This window comes from Nelusetta ayraudi, unplaced genomic scaffold, assembly GCF_046127955.1.
Source record: "Nelusetta ayraudi isolate G7.1 ecotype Tasmania unplaced genomic scaffold, CSIRO-AGI_Nayr_v1 ptg000006l, whole genome shotgun sequence".
Classification (NCBI taxonomy): Eukaryota; Metazoa; Chordata; class Actinopteri; order Tetraodontiformes; family Monacanthidae; genus Nelusetta; species Nelusetta ayraudi.
The window spans coordinates 5,878,001-5,897,102 of NW_027466056.1; the positions used below are offsets into that span (position 1 = coordinate 5,878,001).

At 46.6% G+C, this 19,102-nt stretch overlaps 2 protein-coding genes across 6 annotated transcripts in view; both read right to left on the bottom strand.

Moving 5' to 3' along the window:
• Nucleotides 1-524: 524 nt before the first annotated feature.
• hemk2 (HemK methyltransferase 2, ETF1 glutamine and histone H4 lysine) lies at nucleotides 525-4,354 on the bottom strand. 4 transcript variants are annotated; one of them, XR_012925970.1, is made up of 9 exons: nucleotides 4,242-4,354; nucleotides 3,900-4,138; nucleotides 3,232-3,318; nucleotides 3,050-3,140; nucleotides 2,473-2,556; nucleotides 2,246-2,387; nucleotides 2,046-2,164; nucleotides 1,563-1,646; nucleotides 525-1,026 (listed from the first exon to the last, which is right to left on the bottom strand). XR_012925970.1 is itself a non-coding variant. In XM_076017454.1 (7 exons), the coding sequence occupies exons 1-6, from the start codon at nucleotides 4,031-4,033 to the stop codon at nucleotides 2,055-2,057; spliced, it is 648 nt and encodes a 215-aa protein (XP_075873569.1). In that variant the 5' UTR covers nucleotides 4,034-4,334; the 3' UTR covers nucleotides 1,562-1,646; nucleotides 2,046-2,054. The 4 variants fall into 4 exon arrangements, 1 of the variants encoding a protein (XP_075873569.1); XR_012925971.1 differs by having other exon boundaries at nucleotides 1,563-1,674; nucleotides 3,900-4,334; XR_012925969.1 differs by having other exon boundaries at nucleotides 3,900-4,333.
• Nucleotides 4,355-6,120: 1,766 nt separating this feature from the next.
• The window catches only part of LOC142882797 (double-stranded RNA-specific editase 1-like), a 37,133-nt gene continuing 24,151 nt past the window's right edge, over nucleotides 6,121-19,102 (bottom strand). For both annotated transcript variants that reach the window (XM_076017455.1, XM_076017456.1), the window contains 9 exons: nucleotides 16,731-16,805; nucleotides 13,504-14,441; nucleotides 12,354-12,468; nucleotides 11,446-11,614; nucleotides 11,180-11,334; nucleotides 10,896-11,064; nucleotides 9,583-9,764; nucleotides 9,235-9,413; nucleotides 6,121-8,587 (listed from right to left, as the gene is read on the bottom strand). In XM_076017455.1, coding sequence (XP_075873570.1) covers nucleotides 8,411-8,587; nucleotides 9,235-9,413; nucleotides 9,583-9,764; nucleotides 10,896-11,064; nucleotides 11,180-11,334; nucleotides 11,446-11,614; nucleotides 12,354-12,468; nucleotides 13,504-14,441; nucleotides 16,731-16,734 — 2,088 coding nt within the window. In that variant the 5' untranslated portion in view covers nucleotides 16,735-16,805 and the 3' untranslated portion in view covers nucleotides 6,121-8,410. The remainder of the gene's footprint in view (nucleotides 8,588-9,234; nucleotides 9,414-9,582; nucleotides 9,765-10,895; nucleotides 11,065-11,179; nucleotides 11,335-11,445; nucleotides 11,615-12,353; nucleotides 12,469-13,503; nucleotides 14,442-16,730; nucleotides 16,806-19,102) is intronic.

The window sequence follows — 19,102 nt, forward strand, 5'->3', positions numbered from 1 at the left end:
ACACCACCTGTTGCCTAGGTTCGAATCAAGTGTCCCGCACAGGAGTTCGTGGGGAGTTTGATTCCCTTCTGATGTTCAGAAAAGAACATTAGACAAGTCATTACCCAACATAGAAAATTAAAGTGTCTAAATAGTCTTATACTATTGTACCATTATAACCAATTCTTACACTCTATTGCATTCGTGGTACTTTCCAAATTTATTCAAAAGTAGATTCAAATGGATCCACTTTTTCAAAATGTCCTGCTTTTTCAATAGACATTACAGAATGTTTTCTACATATCCCATTGTATATTTTTTGCTCCTATGAGGTGGGTCACCGAAACCTTTCATCCATCTGCTGCTGCTCCAGCCCCCTCTGTCGCATTTTAGAACCCCACCAGTCAAAACCTTATATGGTCGTCAAACCACTGATGCAAGTGAACTTGTCTGTCCCCTGCAGCAGCAGGCCAGATCAATTTCACATCATTTTTTACAAAAAATGAACACCACTTGACAGGATTCTTTTTTCTATTATTTTATTTTTTTTGTGCGTGTGTGTAAGATCAGCCTATAAATATAGCTTGGCATAAAAAAGGGGAAATCTCAACATGTCCAAATACGGAGCACTGGGAAGCAGTCATTATCGACGGTGAACAATCAATGACTCAATAAGTATACATGATTTAAACTTATGTGGAATTTAAATCCTCCATTTCCATTATAAAGTATCATCCATTACTGTCTAGACAGTGACAACAGACAGTTTAGACAATAAAATACTTTGTGGGTCTGCAATGATGCATGTACTGACTGACATTCACCAGCTAGAAGTAATAATTCTCATAATAATGAAAAAAAGAAGAAAAAAAAAAAGACAGTTGTTCCAGAACTTTGTCTCACTGCCTTGTTCATCAAGCCGTTTGAATGAGACGTCTCTAGGCAGGTGTTCCTGGCATGTCCCATCTGGAGGAGGAGTCTCCCAGCTGGCCTGGGAGGAACCTTGAGGTTCCCCTGGAAGAGCTGCAGGCCAGTCCAGCTTTCTTCCTAAGGACAAACAAACAGAGCTCAAATGACTGCCGTCAGCTAGCAGCTTTGTGACAGTAGTAACAGGGGTGGGGGAGGGGAGAATTACTACAATTCTACAATTATCTACAATTCTGGATGGATTCATAAACTTTTGAAAATCATTTTTTCAATTCTCTTTCCTCTGTCTGAGAATTGAGATTTAGGAATGGGAGGATTAAGGATTAACAGGATTAAGTACTTTTGTTTGCTGCAATTTTATTTATGTGACATTATTTCTTGTACATCCTAAGCATGAACAAATGTCACTGTTTGTTGTAAGTTCAGCAGTTTTGTTTACATCATTGGAATCAGTTGACCTAAGCTTTCAAATTAAACTATTCTGTTTTGATTTTATCACTGTTCCATATACATATATACATATACATATGTATGTATATGCATTTTATGAAATATGCATTTTCAAAATAACGCTCGCCTTTTCTACCTTTGGCTCAGCAGCGTGTGCCACTAACTGAAGGAACTGAGTCGTTCACTTCAAATGGCAATTCACTGACCTGGTTGAGGAGGCGAGTGAATTCATTGGACGCTTCGTGGACACCCGGTGGGCAGCAAGGAGGCGACGGAAAGCTGTCACTTCCCTGTTTGAAGTCGTCGTCTCAAGGCTGCCTTGGGTGAATTACATGAAACAGCACTTACATGAGCAATCCTGCAGCGGGCAATGATGTCAGTGCTCCTTACTCATCAATGATCTGAGACTTGAAAAAGATGTCAAGACTCGAGATTAGGACCCGAAACTCTGCTACAATTGCTCAACATGAAAACAGTCACCAGGTCTCCAGGTTTGGGTGCGCAGGCCACCGTTGCTCACTGGCAGGCTCAGGAGGGGGACAGAGAGTGAAAGACGCTGCAATCTAAAATGTAACCACTTGATGTTGCCGTTTCTTCTTCAAAATCTCCAAATACTACACACTCAACCTTTAATTGTATTTTCTAGTCTGCCACGACCTGACTGACAACCAGCTGTCCCGACGTCTTACTTTGCAGGATCAGGAGTTCCTGTGAAAACGCAGCACAGACAGTCGCTCGTTCCCCGCTCGCGTCGATAGGAAAGCCCCTCCTGTCAGGCCACTGCGGCCCAGCACGCGGACGATCTCCTCTGTGGGGTGGGGGGGGGGAACCACAGAGTCAACTCAGCCATGGAGAACCGCAGGTGGGAGGCGAGACGCCCGATGCTCACCTGGATCGTTTTCGGCAATGGTGACGAGGTAGAAGAGGCCCTGGCTGGACAGCAGCTGCGCCACGGCAGGCAGGAACCTGTCCGTTACCTCTCGACCTCGAACCCCTCCGGCCCAGGCAGCCTCGATGCCTCTGCTGCCCACCTGGTGGAAACCAATAACGAGCATCGTCAAAAAACGCCACCGAGATTTGACGTCTTTGCGGCGACTCGACGCGGCGCTGAGGTACCTCCTCGGAAGGCGTGACCACGTACGGAGGGTTGAAGACCAGGACGTCCACCTTCCCTTGGAGCCGAGGCAGGAGACAGTCAACCTGAAACATCTCATTGTTAACGTTACGGGTACATAAACAATGGGTGTGACGTAAAGTTTTGGCACCAACAGCACTGCAGCATTGACCAGCAGAAGAATATTGGAGGATTATGCAACAGAACTCAGACATTTATTCATATCTTCAACAAACTTTCATAGATGATAGATTTTACCGAAGGGGGAAAAAAAAGAAAAAGAAAGAACACTTAATTAAAATGCTCTCAGTAACAGCAGGTCATCTGACTATAGCTGACCTGCAACCCGCAGGTCCCTCAAAGTCACCTTCGTATTTCAGCTGACTGTGATTACACCCTTATTTAGTAAAAAAAAGAAGAAAAAACACTTCATTCTTTTAATCCGTAATCCAGCCGTTCTAATGAAATTACCATGGCAATAAGAGGAAAAACACATCAATCCATCGGTGAATAGAGCAGGACTTTGGAGCCACGCTGCACACAAAGCAAGATTCAGACAAACAAGTTGGGAAAACTCACCAGTGATGTAATGACAGGCTGCAGGGGGACATCATTACAGCAGGCTGTTTTGGCTGTGCACTGTGCCGCCGCAGGATTTACATCTGTGCATCTAACAGACAAGGGCGCATTTGTTAGTTGGCGAAGCTGCAATGGAAAAAAAAAAAAAAAGAAGTGTGTATTTAGAGCAGAGAGGTGCTTACAGATAGAGAGCTGCAGGTCCGACGAGTGACGCCAGGAAGGCCGACACCACTCCTGAGCCGCTGCCCACCTCCACACACACAGACGGGCTGCGGAAGAAAGAAACATTTTTAATTGAACGTCAATGCAGTGGAGGGAACAAACCAACTCTCTGACCGAGTTGGTCTTCATTCAGTAAAATATTACAAAATTATAAACGTTGAGAGTGAAATAAGTAGGACTATAACTTCTCCAAGTTGCATCTAAAATTGGATTTGGGTTGATGAGAAAAACATTTTCTTCCACCCAAAGCACCATGACAACGAAGCTCCGCCTCAGTGTGGAGTCACCAGGACATGAAAACTAAGTTATTAACCGTCTGCGTCTATAAATTATTGATCAAATGTTTTAAAAGCGTGTGTGTGAGAGAGGAAGAGAGAGGGAGAGAGCGAGAGAGAGAGAGAGAGAGAGATAATGCAGCTTAAACGCGTCACTTTACATTCAGACCAGTTACACTTTTTTTCGATTGACAGTTTTACTGTCCACAGTTTCAGCTTGCGGCTGTAACCCAATGGCCAGGTCATTGTCATTGCTGTACTTACAAAAATTAACTCATTATTATGTTATAAACCCATAAAATAATCGACCCTTCCACTTGCAATTCAAGTCACCCCCAGTATGTAGCTCTGACCTCGTTAGCTTTAGCTTCTCAGCGTCTTTCTCCAGGGCGTCTATCAGCAGGAAGGAATCCTCGGCCGGCTCGTAAACGTCTTGGAAGTCTCCCCGTCCGGCGTGGGAGTAGTTTGGCGTTGGATAGGTCGACATGCCTGCAGCAGCAGTTGCCTGGTGTCTCACTCGTTCTCAGGTTAGCCGTTCAACTCAAAAAACCGAAGCTTTCATTTGCCTACAGCGACCTCGCTCCTCAGACACCTGCTTGAATATAAAGGCAAAACGTTTCTTACTGTGTCCGACGTCTTACTGCACGTTTTTTTCCCCCTCACTCGCCAATATAAGCTGCGAACCGGTGTTTTACATCAAACATTTGGGTAAGTTGTTAACTCGACGTGCTTGTTGAAGCATTTACACTCCCGGCGTGATGCACCACTTCCGCATTTCCACTTCCGGTGTACTGCCCCACTTTCACTTCCGGATCATTACAAACTAAATCACGAAGTATTCTCTGACAAAAAAAAAAAAAAAAAAAGACACGAGAGGTGTCGAAATCAAGACTAATGTGACACTGTTTCATCCTCAGTGTCTGATTTGTTTTTCTGTTTAAAACAGTTAAAATGTCCACATTCCTTTTGCTCATACACAGCATTGGGTGGTATGACAGTAGTAAATCGCCAACAGAGGGTGGCAAACTCCAACAAATGATGCCTTGGCCACTGGGGCGCAGCTAAATACGAGCTTTAATGGACTTTACACAAAAAGGTACAATAATAATAATAATAATAATAATAATAATAACAATAATAATAATAATAATAATAGCCCAGTACAAAAAGGTCGATTCCATTGAAGTTGGGACATAATTTAAATGCACATTTATACATAATACAATCATACAAAACAAACATTGGAAATCACTTTATTTCGTATCCCTCCTCCCCAAACATAAAATGTGTCCGTTACGACACAGACGGCCCACCACCTGTTTCAAAGAGTCTAGTCTTCATAAAAGCAGAGGTAAAGGTTGTCATTTTTAGTAGGAGGGAACAAAGAGCCTTGGCGACTCACAGTGTCCGTGCATACATTCGCTCCACTTAGCGGAAAAGTTAAAATGGAAATTCTGCTCTTTGGCGTAGTCAAGGGCCCCTGTTGACCCCAATGGGATTTTTGCGTAGTTATTATGTTGCATCGACGCCCCCATGGACCACTGATGACTTTAGAATATCTCCATTGAGTTGTATTTGGTATGTGAGAAATGTTTAGTGTTTCTGTGAAAGATCCATCCTATCAGCGGATCGGAGAATCCGAGATGAGCTGGTTTCCAATACTTTTAGTTGTAATCAAAGGGGGAAGCAGTGGAAGCAGTTTTATAACCTGTACCCTGTACCCCAAATGTGTGGATGTTTAATCCAATATAGAGGATTCTATTGATGAAACATCCTTCCTTAGCTTGGAACCTCCTGAGAAATTCTGCATGTTTTCACTGATGAAACAAGGGTCTACCTTTAATTGTAGCACAGATCCAACACCCGCAAAATCACCTACTCCTGGGGTAGTGCTTACCACAGGCCAAATAGCAACTTCATTGGCCTGCAGTGCTCAGTGCGGTTCCTCATGTAGGTACGGACGTGCAATAGCAAGTGTTAGTATTTTGGGGCGAAGGGAGATTAAACTCCAAGCAACTCCGAGCACCTCCAGACAAGACAAAGGGATTCCAAGTCAGACTTAAAGCTTGAAGAAAGAGACCAAGCAGGGCAGTTGTGTGCGGTGACTCTGCGCACGACACGGACAAGAATGTGCAGATAAATTGTCGAAAAGGTGAATGAGTTCGAAGAGCCGTTTTTCGCTAATCCCACTTCACCTTGAAGCCGCCATACATGTACATACTCGGACTCCTTTGCTTTAGGTAGAGGTAGAGGGAAAATCATCTGTCACCCAGTGATGCAGTGAGGACAGGTGACCCACAGCTGGATTATCAGCCTCTCTCGTGTTGCACAGGTGTCGCTCGCTGATATGACTCCGAGTTAGAGGCCTCGAACAGCCCATGTGTGGAGATGGGCGTCAGAGGGACAGATTTGGATAGCAGCAGATAAACAGCAGTGGTCTGCCTGGAATTCAGTGTTTGCTTTAAGCCCATTGTGGGTTTAAAAAGTAAATGGCATGATGTGGAAATATGTAAATCATATTTTGTTGTTTTCTGCATACATCACGCTCGTTAAAAAGCAGTGACAAGACACATGTTGACAGTAAGAGGATTTTATTACATCTCTAGCTCCATGACTGCACTCAGGTTTCTATACATTTTCATAATGAATATTTTCCATGCTTTACAGGTAGAGCTCATGCATTGGAAAGTGAATCGGTCATGTAGTGCACTGCCCAGTTTGAGCGCCGACGCACGGACGGGCAGAAGGTGACGGCCTTCGTATAATCATCTATAATCGTGTCGATGGGAAAAATCACGACGTTCCCTTTGTTTTTCCCGTCGTGCATCCTCTCCTGAAAAAAGAACCAAAAAACACAAAAAACAGCCAACGCCTTCCGGAAAATCCCGGAGAGTCTGAGACCAGCCATGCCTTAGACGCAATGAACGGGTTCACACATGCTCGGAAAATAAATGCTTCCGTCGCTTAAATACAGGCAAATATGACACACATTTTAAAAAAATATATAGATATATGTATACATATACAGCATATTTAAGAAATTGAACTGACATACATCAAAAGTAAAGGATGTGCAACTGAGGCTGGTCACAGCAGAATAAAGAGTTCATCATGGACCTGAATGACAAGAAGTAGCTAAATGTCAAAGAAAGAGACTTGTTTGAGAAACACAGAGAGCGCCACCTTGCGGGCTGAAAGAACGGAAAAGAAAAAGAAAATAAACAAATAAATAAAAAACACCAAACATAAAACCCCTACTAGGAACAGTCCGCAATTGAATATTTGCTTTTTTTCTTTTCTTTTTCTTTCGGTACAAACACAGAAACCAACGAGGAAAATAGCAGATTTTTGACGAATGCTGACATCATCTTTGGTGAACTTTTACCGGCAGGGTGAGAGAAGCTGAACGGCAATCGACGCGAGTCTGGGATCGTGCACGGCTTGGCGTGGCTACTGTCTTTACGGGGATTCCGCAGACTCGGAAATGTTTTGCATTTTCATTGCATAAAGTTTGACGAGTTCAACAGTGCAAACGGAGCTCCTCTTCGTAGAGCGTTTTTAACAGACACTGTGACGAGTAATTTTACTTCTTACTGACTGTCATGGCTCATCTGAAGATCAGGTGTTGTTCGGAATCAGCCAATGAAATTCATAACCCCGCCACCACCAACAAAGGATAATAAAACAATCAAATGATTATTTTTTTTTCTTTAAAAGCAAGCACAGACAAGCGAAGCGAACCAACCACCACGGCCGAGAGCTACAACGTGCTTTCTTAGGCTGTGCAGTGACAGGTGTCATTGTGCTCAGTCATTAAAATATAACAATAATACTCAAGAAAGAAATAAAAACTAGTGAGCTAGTGTTTTCTGTTACACTCCTTGCTTGTTTTGCGAAGATGCGAGAAAGCCTATGTAGTCAAGTCAAGGTATGATTTTACAGCTCATTTTAAAAACGGGTCTGTCTATCTTCAGGTTGTGCAGTCGTCAAATCTGAATGAGGCCCGAGACAGTTTTGGGCATTCAAATGTCTGGTACAGTAACTTCATTTTAGTTCAATACTGACCAGACCATTGACGTCTTGGCAACCTGTCGCAATCAGCCGCGGTGGTTTCTTTTCTAGCTTTCTTGCATTCAGTCAAATCGTGTTTTTATTTTTTTTATTTTTTAAAAAATAATTTGTATTTGTTAGTTTGCACTCAAGATTCAGAGCAGAACACATTTTGAGCTCAGGCCAAAACGGGACAAACTTTGCCCCAGTTTGCTGGTTCACTTTTTCTGTCCTTTAAGTTGTCGACGTGTCCGCATTCAAGAAAAAAAAAAAAGTATACATACATACATACCCATATGTAACCCTAACCCATATATATGTATATATACATATACGTGTTCTGTCTCTGTCCCCCTGTTTCCGGTTTTACAACCACAATAGAGCAGGTTCAAGACATTCTCAAGTAATTACAACACTTACAATCTGAGTTCACACTACTTAATACGGAAATAAACTTGTACTGTACACTTCCTACAAATTTGGTATAGTCATACATGCAAAAAAAAGAATATAGAAGCAAGTGCTGTTTTAGCTGACAATTCCACTTACACCTTTCCATTATTTTTTGTCTTCTCTTTTTTACATCCATCTCCTGTATAAAGTTGCATAACTAACAGAATATCTCTTTATGTGTAGTGCTGGCTGAGAGGAAGTGGCGAGATTGCTATCAAAACCAAGGAGGAATGTTTAAGTCCATGTGCTCCGACATCCTCAGTTCTACTCACCAGCGCGGCCCCCTGCCAGAGGTGAATGATCCCACCGCCCACTTCAAAACCGCTACAGTCAAAAGTGAAGACAGAGGTCCGGCGCCGGCTCAGGTGGTGATCGCAAACTGGTCCTGCTCTATCGGTTTCTTCACCCAGGCACCCAGTCCAGCTTTCTGGAAGGCTCTGAAGAGCGTTTGCTTGGAGCCGTGGTACTCGAGCACTGCCTGCTTTGCCTCGTGGTAGGTGCTGGGTCTCGTGGTTTTGATCCGGAGGCTGGATGAGAGCTAGGAGAATAAGACAGCCCCAGGTGTGTCAGTGTTTTGAATGCTTCACACAGTGTTGGATCTAAAGCCAACGATCCCCAGCTCAGTACCACTAAACCCAACAAATCGTAGTTGAGAGCAAACCAAAGGAATTTCAGACAGTTGTTCCGGATCACGCGACAGATGGAGCATGAGCATCAATGCTAGTTTACTCTCTTTTTACTTAGTTTTGACTTTGACTCATTCCAACTTACCGCAAGCAAGCAACTCCAAGTGAGGGAAATGTTCACTCAGTTTAAAAATGACAAAAATGCCAATTTACCTGAGCTGTGATGGTGTGAAGATCTTTTTCTGTGTAACCTCTGGGAGGGTTTGGAGATACATGTGTGCATGTTGAGTCCACAAATCTCATGGATTAGTTAATGTGTCATTCATAAACATCATGTCATTCTGGATTAGTTGCCAAAAAATATAATAAAGATTAATTTAGAATTCTTAAATCAACAAAACGTAACTTTCCCCATTTAAATCTGAAAAAAACAAAATTCCCCTCTTAGGACTAAAATATTATCACTGTGGTTGTAGTTCTGGAAAAATATCTGTTCGCCAGCTGGACAATGCTTATTTCAAGTGATGACACTTGCTCTGAAGATTCACATTTGCGCTACCTTGCCGTGCAGACGCATCCAGCGGCCATACAGGGCCTGTTTGCAGAGCCTGGAGGGTCGACCCAGGTCGTCTTTCCCTGTGGTGGCATTGATCACCTCCAGCCCCTGGTCCCCAACCGTCCAGTTCACGCTGAAGTTGGGTGCTTTGCCCGGCTGGCGGGCCTCGGCGTTGCTTATTCCTTTGAAAACAAAAAAAAAACAAAAACAAACAAAAAAACAACAAACGGGCAAGTTGGGGTTTGTTGATAATCCTACAAAACTGAACACACACATGTATCACTGTTTAATGAACACCAACGCTATTATTTTTATTATCTGCCGAAATGTTCAAAACTTCACATTTCTCACCACTGAGCAGCGGCCGGTTCAAGCAGAACGACTGAGGCAGGTCCTCAATCTCTGCGATCCTTTGGTACATGGCCCGGGAGAGGTGGTCGGCGTGGTACAGGCTGCCCAGGATGATGCTGGAAAAGTAAATGGGCTCTGTGAAGTAGCTCATCAGCGAGCCCTGGAACCCGACCACGTTCCACCTGGAGAGGGCCAGAAATAAGACAGACTCGCTCAATCAGCCCGAAAAACACGAGGGTCCTCCAGTTGCGTGTGCCAGAGAGCAATGAGAGGCGGAGAGTGCAGCCGGCCGGCCAGCCAGTCGGGGCTATAAAAGTTTGGGGGAAGCATTTTTAATCGAAGTGATTGGGACTGATTGTAGGATCCGAGATGCTCTGTGAAGCCTCCAGGAGAGACTGCCGAGGACGCCTAATCAAAGTCAGCAGTGTCCGAAAGCGGCGGAGAATGGCAGTCGGCGGGCCGCCGCGATGGAGCAATTGTGGCGCGACACTGGCATAATTCATCCTATTTACATACGCGTATACTGACGACCATCAATGAAGAGCCCACTCCTCCGCTCGCAGAGTGCCCTTCTGCAGCTCAAGGGCTGCGTTTTAACGTTTTCAACCACGGTAGTCAATGAAACTACCTCCTCTCTGGAGCATCTCAAACCTTTTTACCCCACCTCAAATATCAGCGCACCCGTGAATGCACTTCTTTACGCATGAATCGAGGTGAATGGCAGGTATTGTGATGGGCCATTTGTCATAATTCACATGGAAATAGAGTTTTCTAACCACTCGTTTGGCACAGGGAGCTCATCATCACTTGCACTGTGTGACTTGTCAAAACGACTGCTTAACCAAACCAACCCAAACTTGGGGCAAGTGAGCGAAATAAACCTTTTTCTTGTAAGGAATCCAAATAGGACTCAAACAAAGGTTAATGTTTCCATTGGGTTTCTGTTTCCTTGCTTTTTACGTCTTACTAGGGAAGCAACAGAGGTTATTTGGCTCGATCTCGAGCTGGACTTGCTCCCCCAGCCGGTTGGAGGGGCCCAACGGGTTGATTGGTCTGACACTCCACCTCAAGCGCGTGTGGTCGCGACAGAATCATTTTACTGCGGAAGGGGTTGCAGACATTCCAATCTGATTGCTTCTAATCAATGCGGAGATGAGAAGCACGATATCTTAAGAGTTTCGGCCCATCAAAGTCCCTTTGATGAAAATCAGCCCTCGCCTCCCTTGGCTTAAAGTTGCATATTTAGGCAATTTAAGTCCAATCCTTCAGCCACCCGACTCTGCACCGCTGACTCGGGTTCAACGGCGACAAACCTGGCAATCTTGTCGCTGCAGGACATGGTAAGCAGCCTCTCCCCCTGGAGAACCCCGTCCCACGTCTGAATGGTGTTGCTGGAGCGCACCGGGATGGTGCCCTCGCCGGACTCTATCTTGGTCCGGAGCTGCCCGCGGGCCTTCCTGTTTGGGTGCCTGTCGCCCTGATCTGACGGGAGGGAACGCAAGAAAAGAGGCCGTGGATCTGGTTCAAAGGGGGGAATGGGGGGGGGGGGTGTACGGTCGCGGGGCGCCCCTTCTTTCACCCCTCAGCTGCCGCTCACCTTCCATTCCGGCTTCGTGAGGGGAGAAGATGCGGGCGTCTCCACAAGGGGACGTGCTGATGTACAGGTGAAACTGGACGTTCTCCTTCAGCTGGAAGCCTTGTCGGTTATCGCACCTCGAGAAGATTGACTTGTGCTGCTCCTCGTCGTGGTTACTGGGAACAGAAAAAAAAATAAATCACAAAACAAACATTGAGATTGAAGAAAAACTGAAAAACTGATACCGGGCTTAACGGGGGGATTTGGGGGGCACTGAACCGACCCACCTGAGGAAATGCTCCAGCTGGGAGTAGAGGTACCTGATGAGCGAGCGGCGGGCCACGATCTCGGCGTGGCAGTCGTTCAGGGCCAGGCCTCTGTCGCTCATGTACTCGCCGTTTATGCACTTGGTCCCCGTGGACACGCAGATGACCTCGGCTTCCTTCACGTCGGCGCCTGGACGGGAGAAACCCGACGTTAATGCGGTGGTCTCCAGTGAGATCATTCAGAGAAGAGTTTTAGCCCAGGGCACGCTTGTCACGCCGACAACTAGCAGGGAAGGAGCGATGGCTTCACCGTCTTCGTCCAGACTGGCATGTGGCTTCCAAAATCACATTTCAGGACCCCCAAATCGCCCGCCCCCTGTGGAAGGAATGCACATTCGACATAAAACTTTCACCTGATGTTCACCAATGAACTTTGCATGCGCTTGCACAAAGGATGTAAACACCTCGTCCCGTGTTTTGGAATCATGTGGACGGAGCCTCAATATTATGTCCAAAAAAAAAAGAAAAAAAAAAAAAGGGGGCAAGTTAGGAACCAAGCACAAAGTTACCTGGCGCTTTCAAAATTCACCTGTGAATCAATCCACGGAGGATGCATGAAGTGAATCAGATTTAACGCCGACCAGATTTAAATTGTGTCGCATTAAACACTCCGTTCCGATGAAATTGGTCCAATTCGACTGGATCGGACGGAGTGGTGCAACAGTAGTTGGCACTGTCGCCTTGCAGCAAGAAGGTCGCGGGTCCGATCTCGGGACCTGGGGGCAATGGACGGCTGTGTGGGTTTCTGTGGTGTCAAGATTTTCAAAAGAATGGACACACAAATCCGATCACTTCATTCGGCTTTCATCGGACGGACAAAAAAAAAGTCCCCGTTAGGCAAAACAAACAAACCAAACCCAAAGCAATACCTGTTGTCATGACGACGCCCGCCAGCACCTTCCGCCGGGCGTGCGGCGACGTGAAGTTCTCAGTCAGCTCGCTGAACTTGTCGACGACCAGGCGGGACACGGCGTCTGCGAGGACCTGCGGCGGTAACAAAGTGTTAGCACGCTCGTGGATCAGATGCCGAGGCCGGCGACTCAGAAAGGCCCGTGTCACAAACAAGCGCCGTTTGAACTGCGCTCGGCGGGCGATGCCAATTAAGATAGCGGCTTTGTCATTATTGCCGCACAGGAATTACAGGCAGGGATTAGTTCAGGTGTAAATACGATCCCCAGCGTGTTCAACTTGCGTCCCCTGATGCCGCCGCTGCAAATCAGCCTCAGTTACACCGCTGACGGGGAGCAGTGTTCAATTCTGATAAGAAAGCGCACGTGGCACACGTTCCTTGGCCGACTCAAGTCTGAGGATGAAGGACGTTGACTTTTGCAGGGTTGGGGTTAAAAACTTGCTAAGGTGGTGATTCTGACTTGAGACTGTTTTGGCGAGTTCCTTTTACAGAAATGTTTCGGGAGGTACAGAGGTATTAAACCATGTGTGGCAGGTAAAATATAGGGTGCATCGTTTGTTCGGACCACTGGCTATACATAAAGATGGGTGGAGTCATCGGGACATTACCAATCGTCTAGCGAGTACCCATTCGGAAGTCTAGTGGTCGGGTTTCACGGTCGGCGGCGTCTTGAGCTTACGTTTCATTTTTTCAAAACCAGATGATTCTCCATCTGGGTGTATCGGCAGCACTGGAGGTGGGTAACAATTGGAATGTGAGTGCAACGTCTGGCCCCCAAAACCCAATGTCTACTGAAATTTAGATAGGCCCACAATAAATGGCTGACATTCGAGCTAATTTGCCAAATTATTTTATTAGTGATTAAGACCCAAGACCTCCCTCCCCCTGAAAAAAAACCCAAAACAATTTGTAAATTTATGATTTTAGGGCGTTTTGGGTAAACGAAACGTTTTGCAGGTATTTCACCGTGGATGACATCTGTGACCAGAAATTCTTAAATGACTTACTCACATTGAAAACAGACCCTTTGGTACTGGACATAACTAACTCCGCCTTCATATTTCGACTGTGTCTTTTCCGACAAAGACCTTTTTCCGGTGCTGCCTTACCTGAGGCAGGTGGAGTTGCAGTCCCTCTCTCGGTATCGGCTGCCGCGACGGAGCCTGATCCAGCTGCATATTAAAAAGCGCGAACAAGGCGGCCTGGGCAGCTCGGGCCTTGGCCAGCTTCTTGTTCCTTCCGGATCCCTGGAAGTCTTGCTCGTCCACCGTCACTGACATGACAAAGTTCTTGGCGTGGCTCTCCCCGCTCTCTGACACAAAGTCGTACTTGAGGCCCGGCCGCAGCTCATTCAGGATCATGACGGGGTTCTTGCCGCTCGTGGGGGAGATGAGAGTGGAGGGCGGGGTGGAAGGCAAGGGCGCCTGGACCAGGCTCGGCACCGGGGAAGGTAGCAAGGGGTACTCTATTCCCAGAGAGCTGAAGGAGCCGCTGCAGTTGGAGGCGAGGCAGAACGGGTCGTCGGCGGAGGGGCCGGAGGTCTCAAAGGCGTTGAAGAGCATGTCTGGAAAGTCGGCCTGGTCCGAGGTGAAGTCCGTATGGACGGACAGAGTCCGGCCCATTGCGATATGGGCCTCGGAGGCATTGGGGAACTGGACGAAGGAGCGCAAGGCCTTCTCTGCCGCGCTTAACTTGGCCTTCTTCTTGGTCGGTCCAGAACCCTCGAAGAGCTGCCCGTTCACCTCCACGGTCATAGCGAAAACGGGAGCATGGACAGGCCCCGTCTGAGAGACCAGCTTGTACTGGAGCCCCGGCTTGATCTCGTTCAGCTGCATCAAGGCGTTCTTGGGCAAGACGGGCCCGGGTACCTTCTTGCGCTTCTTCGGCCGGTACTTAGAGTGCGTGTGTCCGTTATTGCCCTCCTCCAGGGGGCGCTTCCTGCCTCCCCCATTGGAGAGCTGGCTGGCAGCCTCGGCGGTGGTGGCAGCCCCCTTGGAGAAGAGGTTGCCCAAGTTGCGGTTTTCCTTAACCTCTGCGTTGCGCGAACCTGCGGTGCCCAGGAAGAGTAACGTACAACGCCTTCGGTGCAGGATCTTGTAAATGTAAAATTTTGAGATTCCTTTTATCTCTCTTTGCAACCGAAACGAGTGATGTGTGTTCCTTCACTAGCTATTACATACACATAAACATAGACATAGTCATGTACTAAGTAACAATCAAACTACATAAGGAGCCTAAATAAGTTTTCTGAAACGTTAAATGCAGTCCTGTCCAAATTTCAGCAACAAAAAAAAAAGAAGGGTGAAACTAAATATGAATACGACAAAAGGTTTTGGTGTTTAAAAAAAGTGCTAGCGTGTTTGCAGGAACACAAATCACCAGGCTCCGCTCGCAAAGCCGACGGAACTCGGCGTAAATTTCCATTTATAACATCCTCCAGCGAAAGCTCGATAGGTTACTCCTTTGGGTGCTCGGCCTTATAAAAATGTGCAGGTTTTTTGGGGGAGGGGGAACTGGAGAGAAGGGGTGGGGGCAGGTTAGGGGGCGCCACCTAGAATTGTCGACTGAAATGGAAAATCATCAAAACTGGGCTTTTAGTATTTAACCGATTCAACCTTAAAGATCTGCTGTCAGCTAGCATTAGTCAGACAACTAGCGTGCCACCCTTTGGGGTCGGCTGTTACCTAGCGTCTACCCGGGTCCTAGCAAAATCTGTTTTTAGTTAGTTACCAGCAGACTGGTAGCCCTGAAACTCTGCTGTTAGATAGCTAACAGTAGCTGGGAACTTCCCATTGGTCCGACCTCCCATTTGTCCGACCAAATTGACCACAAGTCGAACCAATAGGAGGCAGGACCAATGGGACGTCGGACCAATGGGACGTCCCATAAGTTCGAACTGTCATCGCTACTTTCTGAAAAGTGCTCTATCGCTCTCTTTCTCTCTCCCTCTCTGTATAAGTGTTAAGGTTCAATTATGGACAGTTTGGACACTATAATGAGCGCACAGCAGTGCGTTAAAGTTGTGCGTAATAGCAGTTCCTCGCTGGTGAAACACTTAAATGCACCTCTTCATTCCCGTGTGTCTTATTGACAGGGGAAGCCCATATGAAGAACTCTATACGTAAATAAACGACTTTGAGCGGAGAGAGAGAAACACAATATTGAGAAGTTGGACACCCATTTCTCGCAACTTCTCTGAGTTCTGATGATATGTCTCTCCATTCAGGAACATATCAGTAATAACAGAGACGATGGCTCAAGTGAGCAGTGATGGATGCAGGCGAAGGGGCGCTGTAAAGCTTGCGGCTGGAGCCTCAAGCCACCTTCGCCCCCAAGCCTTTCCAATCCGACCCAAAGCCAGTCGTGATGCACTGCCGCGGGTGGAAATGCACCCGGCCGGAGCCGGCTAGCAAGCCAGCAGAGAGGTCCTGCAAGGGGATTCCCCTGTCGCCTCAAATGTCCGACCTGTCAGTTTATATTACAGATCAATTGGAGGAATTGGTGAATGGTGAACGGTAGGAATGGAGAGTTGGACTAATGCTAACTAGTCCAGTTCAAACTAATGAGGACATCCCATTAGTTCGAACTCTCCTTATTCTGACTATCGGACTAATGGGATGTCAGACTAACAGGAAGTCGGACCAATACCATGCTCCCCAGCAGCCAGATTGCTTGCAGTCTGCTAGCCTTGAAAGTTTACTGTTAGCTAGTTGCAACCACACTATTTGCATGCTAGTCTTGAAAATCTTCTGTTAGCTAGCACCCACCAGACTGATTGCAGTCAAATAACCTTGAAAGTGTGCTGTTAGCTAGCAAGCCTGCTAATCTAAAGGATATGATGCAAGATAGTATTTGCCAGACAAGTAGTTTGCGAGACTTGAAAGATTGCTTTTACTAAGAAGCAGCCAGAAAGTTTACATCAACCAGACTGATTGTTGTCTGCTAACCTTCAAAGTGTGATGTTAGCTACTGGCAGCCAGACTGATATTCCCCTAGCCTTGAAGATCTGCTCTTAGCTAGTTTCCACCAAACTGCTAGCCTTTAAGGTCTACTTTAAGTGTATAAGCTAGCATCAAACCGATTGCTAGTCCGCAAGCCATTAAGGACTTCTGTTAGCCAGCGTCTGTTAAAATGCTAGCCTGCTAGCCTTGAGGTTTGCTGTCAGCTAGCGTCAGACAGACAACTAGCCTGTTAGCATTGAGGATAGCCCCCCCGACACTTATTGTATTCTGATCCTGTCTCACAGACCTGGTGAAAAGGAACCGGATAGCACAGATGGCACACGCAGCTCCCAAGAAGTTCAAACCCTGAAGGCGAAAGAGAAAAGGTGACTCACTCATGGTCTCAGCTCCGCCCCCCTCCAGGGTGCACGGCCTCAGTTGGTATCGAGGAAGCCGAGCTCCCAGTCGGCCTGTGTGTGAAAACACAACACGTGGTTAATATTTTCACGGTTAGGTTCCGCGTTCAGTAACTTGGAAACAAGGTTCTGCATCTAGAATCCTGAGCCGCCCCTTTGATAGACCTGATACATTTTCTTGAGAGTGAATAATTTAATCAGAAAGGCGTGGATAGCGGCAGGGGAGGGAAACATGGGGTGCAGACCTAAATAAGAAATAAATTAAAAATATGCGTATATATTTTTATTTATTTATTTTTTGAAGACTGCCGGCGGCACCGCGTCTCTCGCACGCAAACTCCATTTTCTCCACGCGAAATGACATTTCGAGAAGAGCAGAAATTGGACCCTGGCGGATCGGGGCGTGACACACTGATGGTGTCCTGCGGGGGTAGGGTCGGGGGTGGGGGGAGTGATTAGTCGGTGGGGACAGAAAGGAGAAACTGGAGGTGGCGGGGGGGGGGGGGACAAAATAAACATCCTGCACGACAGACTTGAGTTGAGTTGAGATGTGATTCCGCTTGCAAAATTAAGACAACATTAAGTATTTGGAGCGGAAAAATTTTATGAAACGTGTTACTTCCTGTTCCGGGAGGGATATGTGTAAGGGAGTGGAATATTGTGGAAGGTTACAAACTTAAGAGGGTAAGCGTTTAGGTTGCTGTATAGTGAATATTATACAATACCAACGGGTTAGGGTTAGGGTTAAGGAAGGGGGGTTAGGTTATGGATGAGTTTGTTCCTAAAGGTGACAGCGCCACGAGTATGGGTAGATTTTACCCAGTCTTGACAGTGAGAATGATTTGAAGTTGGGTTTTGTTTTGTTTTCTCAACGTTCACTCTAATAATGACCTAATGGTTTAGCTGGCTGTCGAACTCTATTCGGCTTCCGAGAGCCTGAAGAGAGCAGAAGAGGTTCCAAAAAAAAGTGAGAAGTATCACATTTGTCTGAAACGCTGAAGAGCGGATTTCCAGGCGTCGCCCCTCACTCGTAAAACACACAACGGCGTACGTTGGGATTTGCCTTGACCCGTTGACACGGGCCATGCGTTTCCGTGCCCACGTATCCTTGTACCAAATCTTTACTGCTCTGTCCTCTGAACCCTGAGTCACATTGTCGTCTGCCGTGCGTAGTTTTCACAACCACGGACTCATGGCGGTGCCCAATCTTCGGGCCACGCCACTTGAAAAGACGGGTATTGTTCACCCGATGATACCCTTTGAGGGATTTGAGAGATGCATGAGTCATTAGCTTTGGGTCTTTATCCTTGATTTTTTTTTTTCTGACAAATTGGAGCATTGCTGGGCACTGCAAAAACATTTTCGAAGAAAACTTGCCCTCCAACTATGTTGTTTCCCCCCCCCCCCCCCGATTACTGCTACACTCCCTGCTGCTTCCAAAGAACACCGGAGGGCTCTTTCACAGGGACTCTGTGAAATCTTTGCGACGGCTTTAATTTTTTCGGCCACGGCGGCAGCGGATCGCAGCCCCTGTCCACCTTCCCCCCCTTTTTCCCTTGCGGGCATATTCTGAGAGGTATTCAAACCGTTGCGGCGCCTTCATCGGGAAGGCATGGGAGGCGAGGGGGACGAAGGGGAAGCGCCAGCACTTTCTTCAAGGTAAGGTAATTAAGGGGATTATCTACCACTACCTTAGCCCCAGAGGAGAAAATGAGAGGGAAAGGTTCGGGAAGCAGTGCCTCGCAGTCTGGGGGAGAGTCTGAAGTAAAGTCATTTATGAAGTAAAGCTGCCACGTTCAGAGAAAGGCCAAGCGAGGTGGCAGCAGCACGCGGAAGTTTGTGTCCAAACCAACTCAAGTGGCACTAAGAAGTCAACTATGACAATTCAAATCCAAAGATGTTCCGTCCAAAACTACTTCAAACTTCTGTTTTTTTCCATTTCTCGATTTTCTGCCAATTTGCAGGCACGTCAACTCGGAAATGTGAAAGGGAAGGTTTTACTGTTGTTTGTATTTGAATTTGTGCACTCCAGCAGCGAGGTGGCAGCGCTGCTAATAGGCCTTCCATTCACAGATTGCATAGGAAGGGTTAAGTTGTTTAGTTACTGCTCCGGAATAAAAAATGAAATAAAATAAAATAAAAAGGCAGAAAAGGAAACGCGCTCACCCTCACCCAGTCGCGAACAATAGCTGCCACTAAAGGGATTAGCGTGACAATGCACTGGGACAGTTAGTAAAGTATGGGATTGCATTTGCGTGTGAAACGAAAAGCTATAAAAAAAAAGAAGGAAAGAACAAAGGAGGCTTTTCTCTCCCTCTAAGTCTAGCCTCAAATATGTGGTGCTGGCTGAA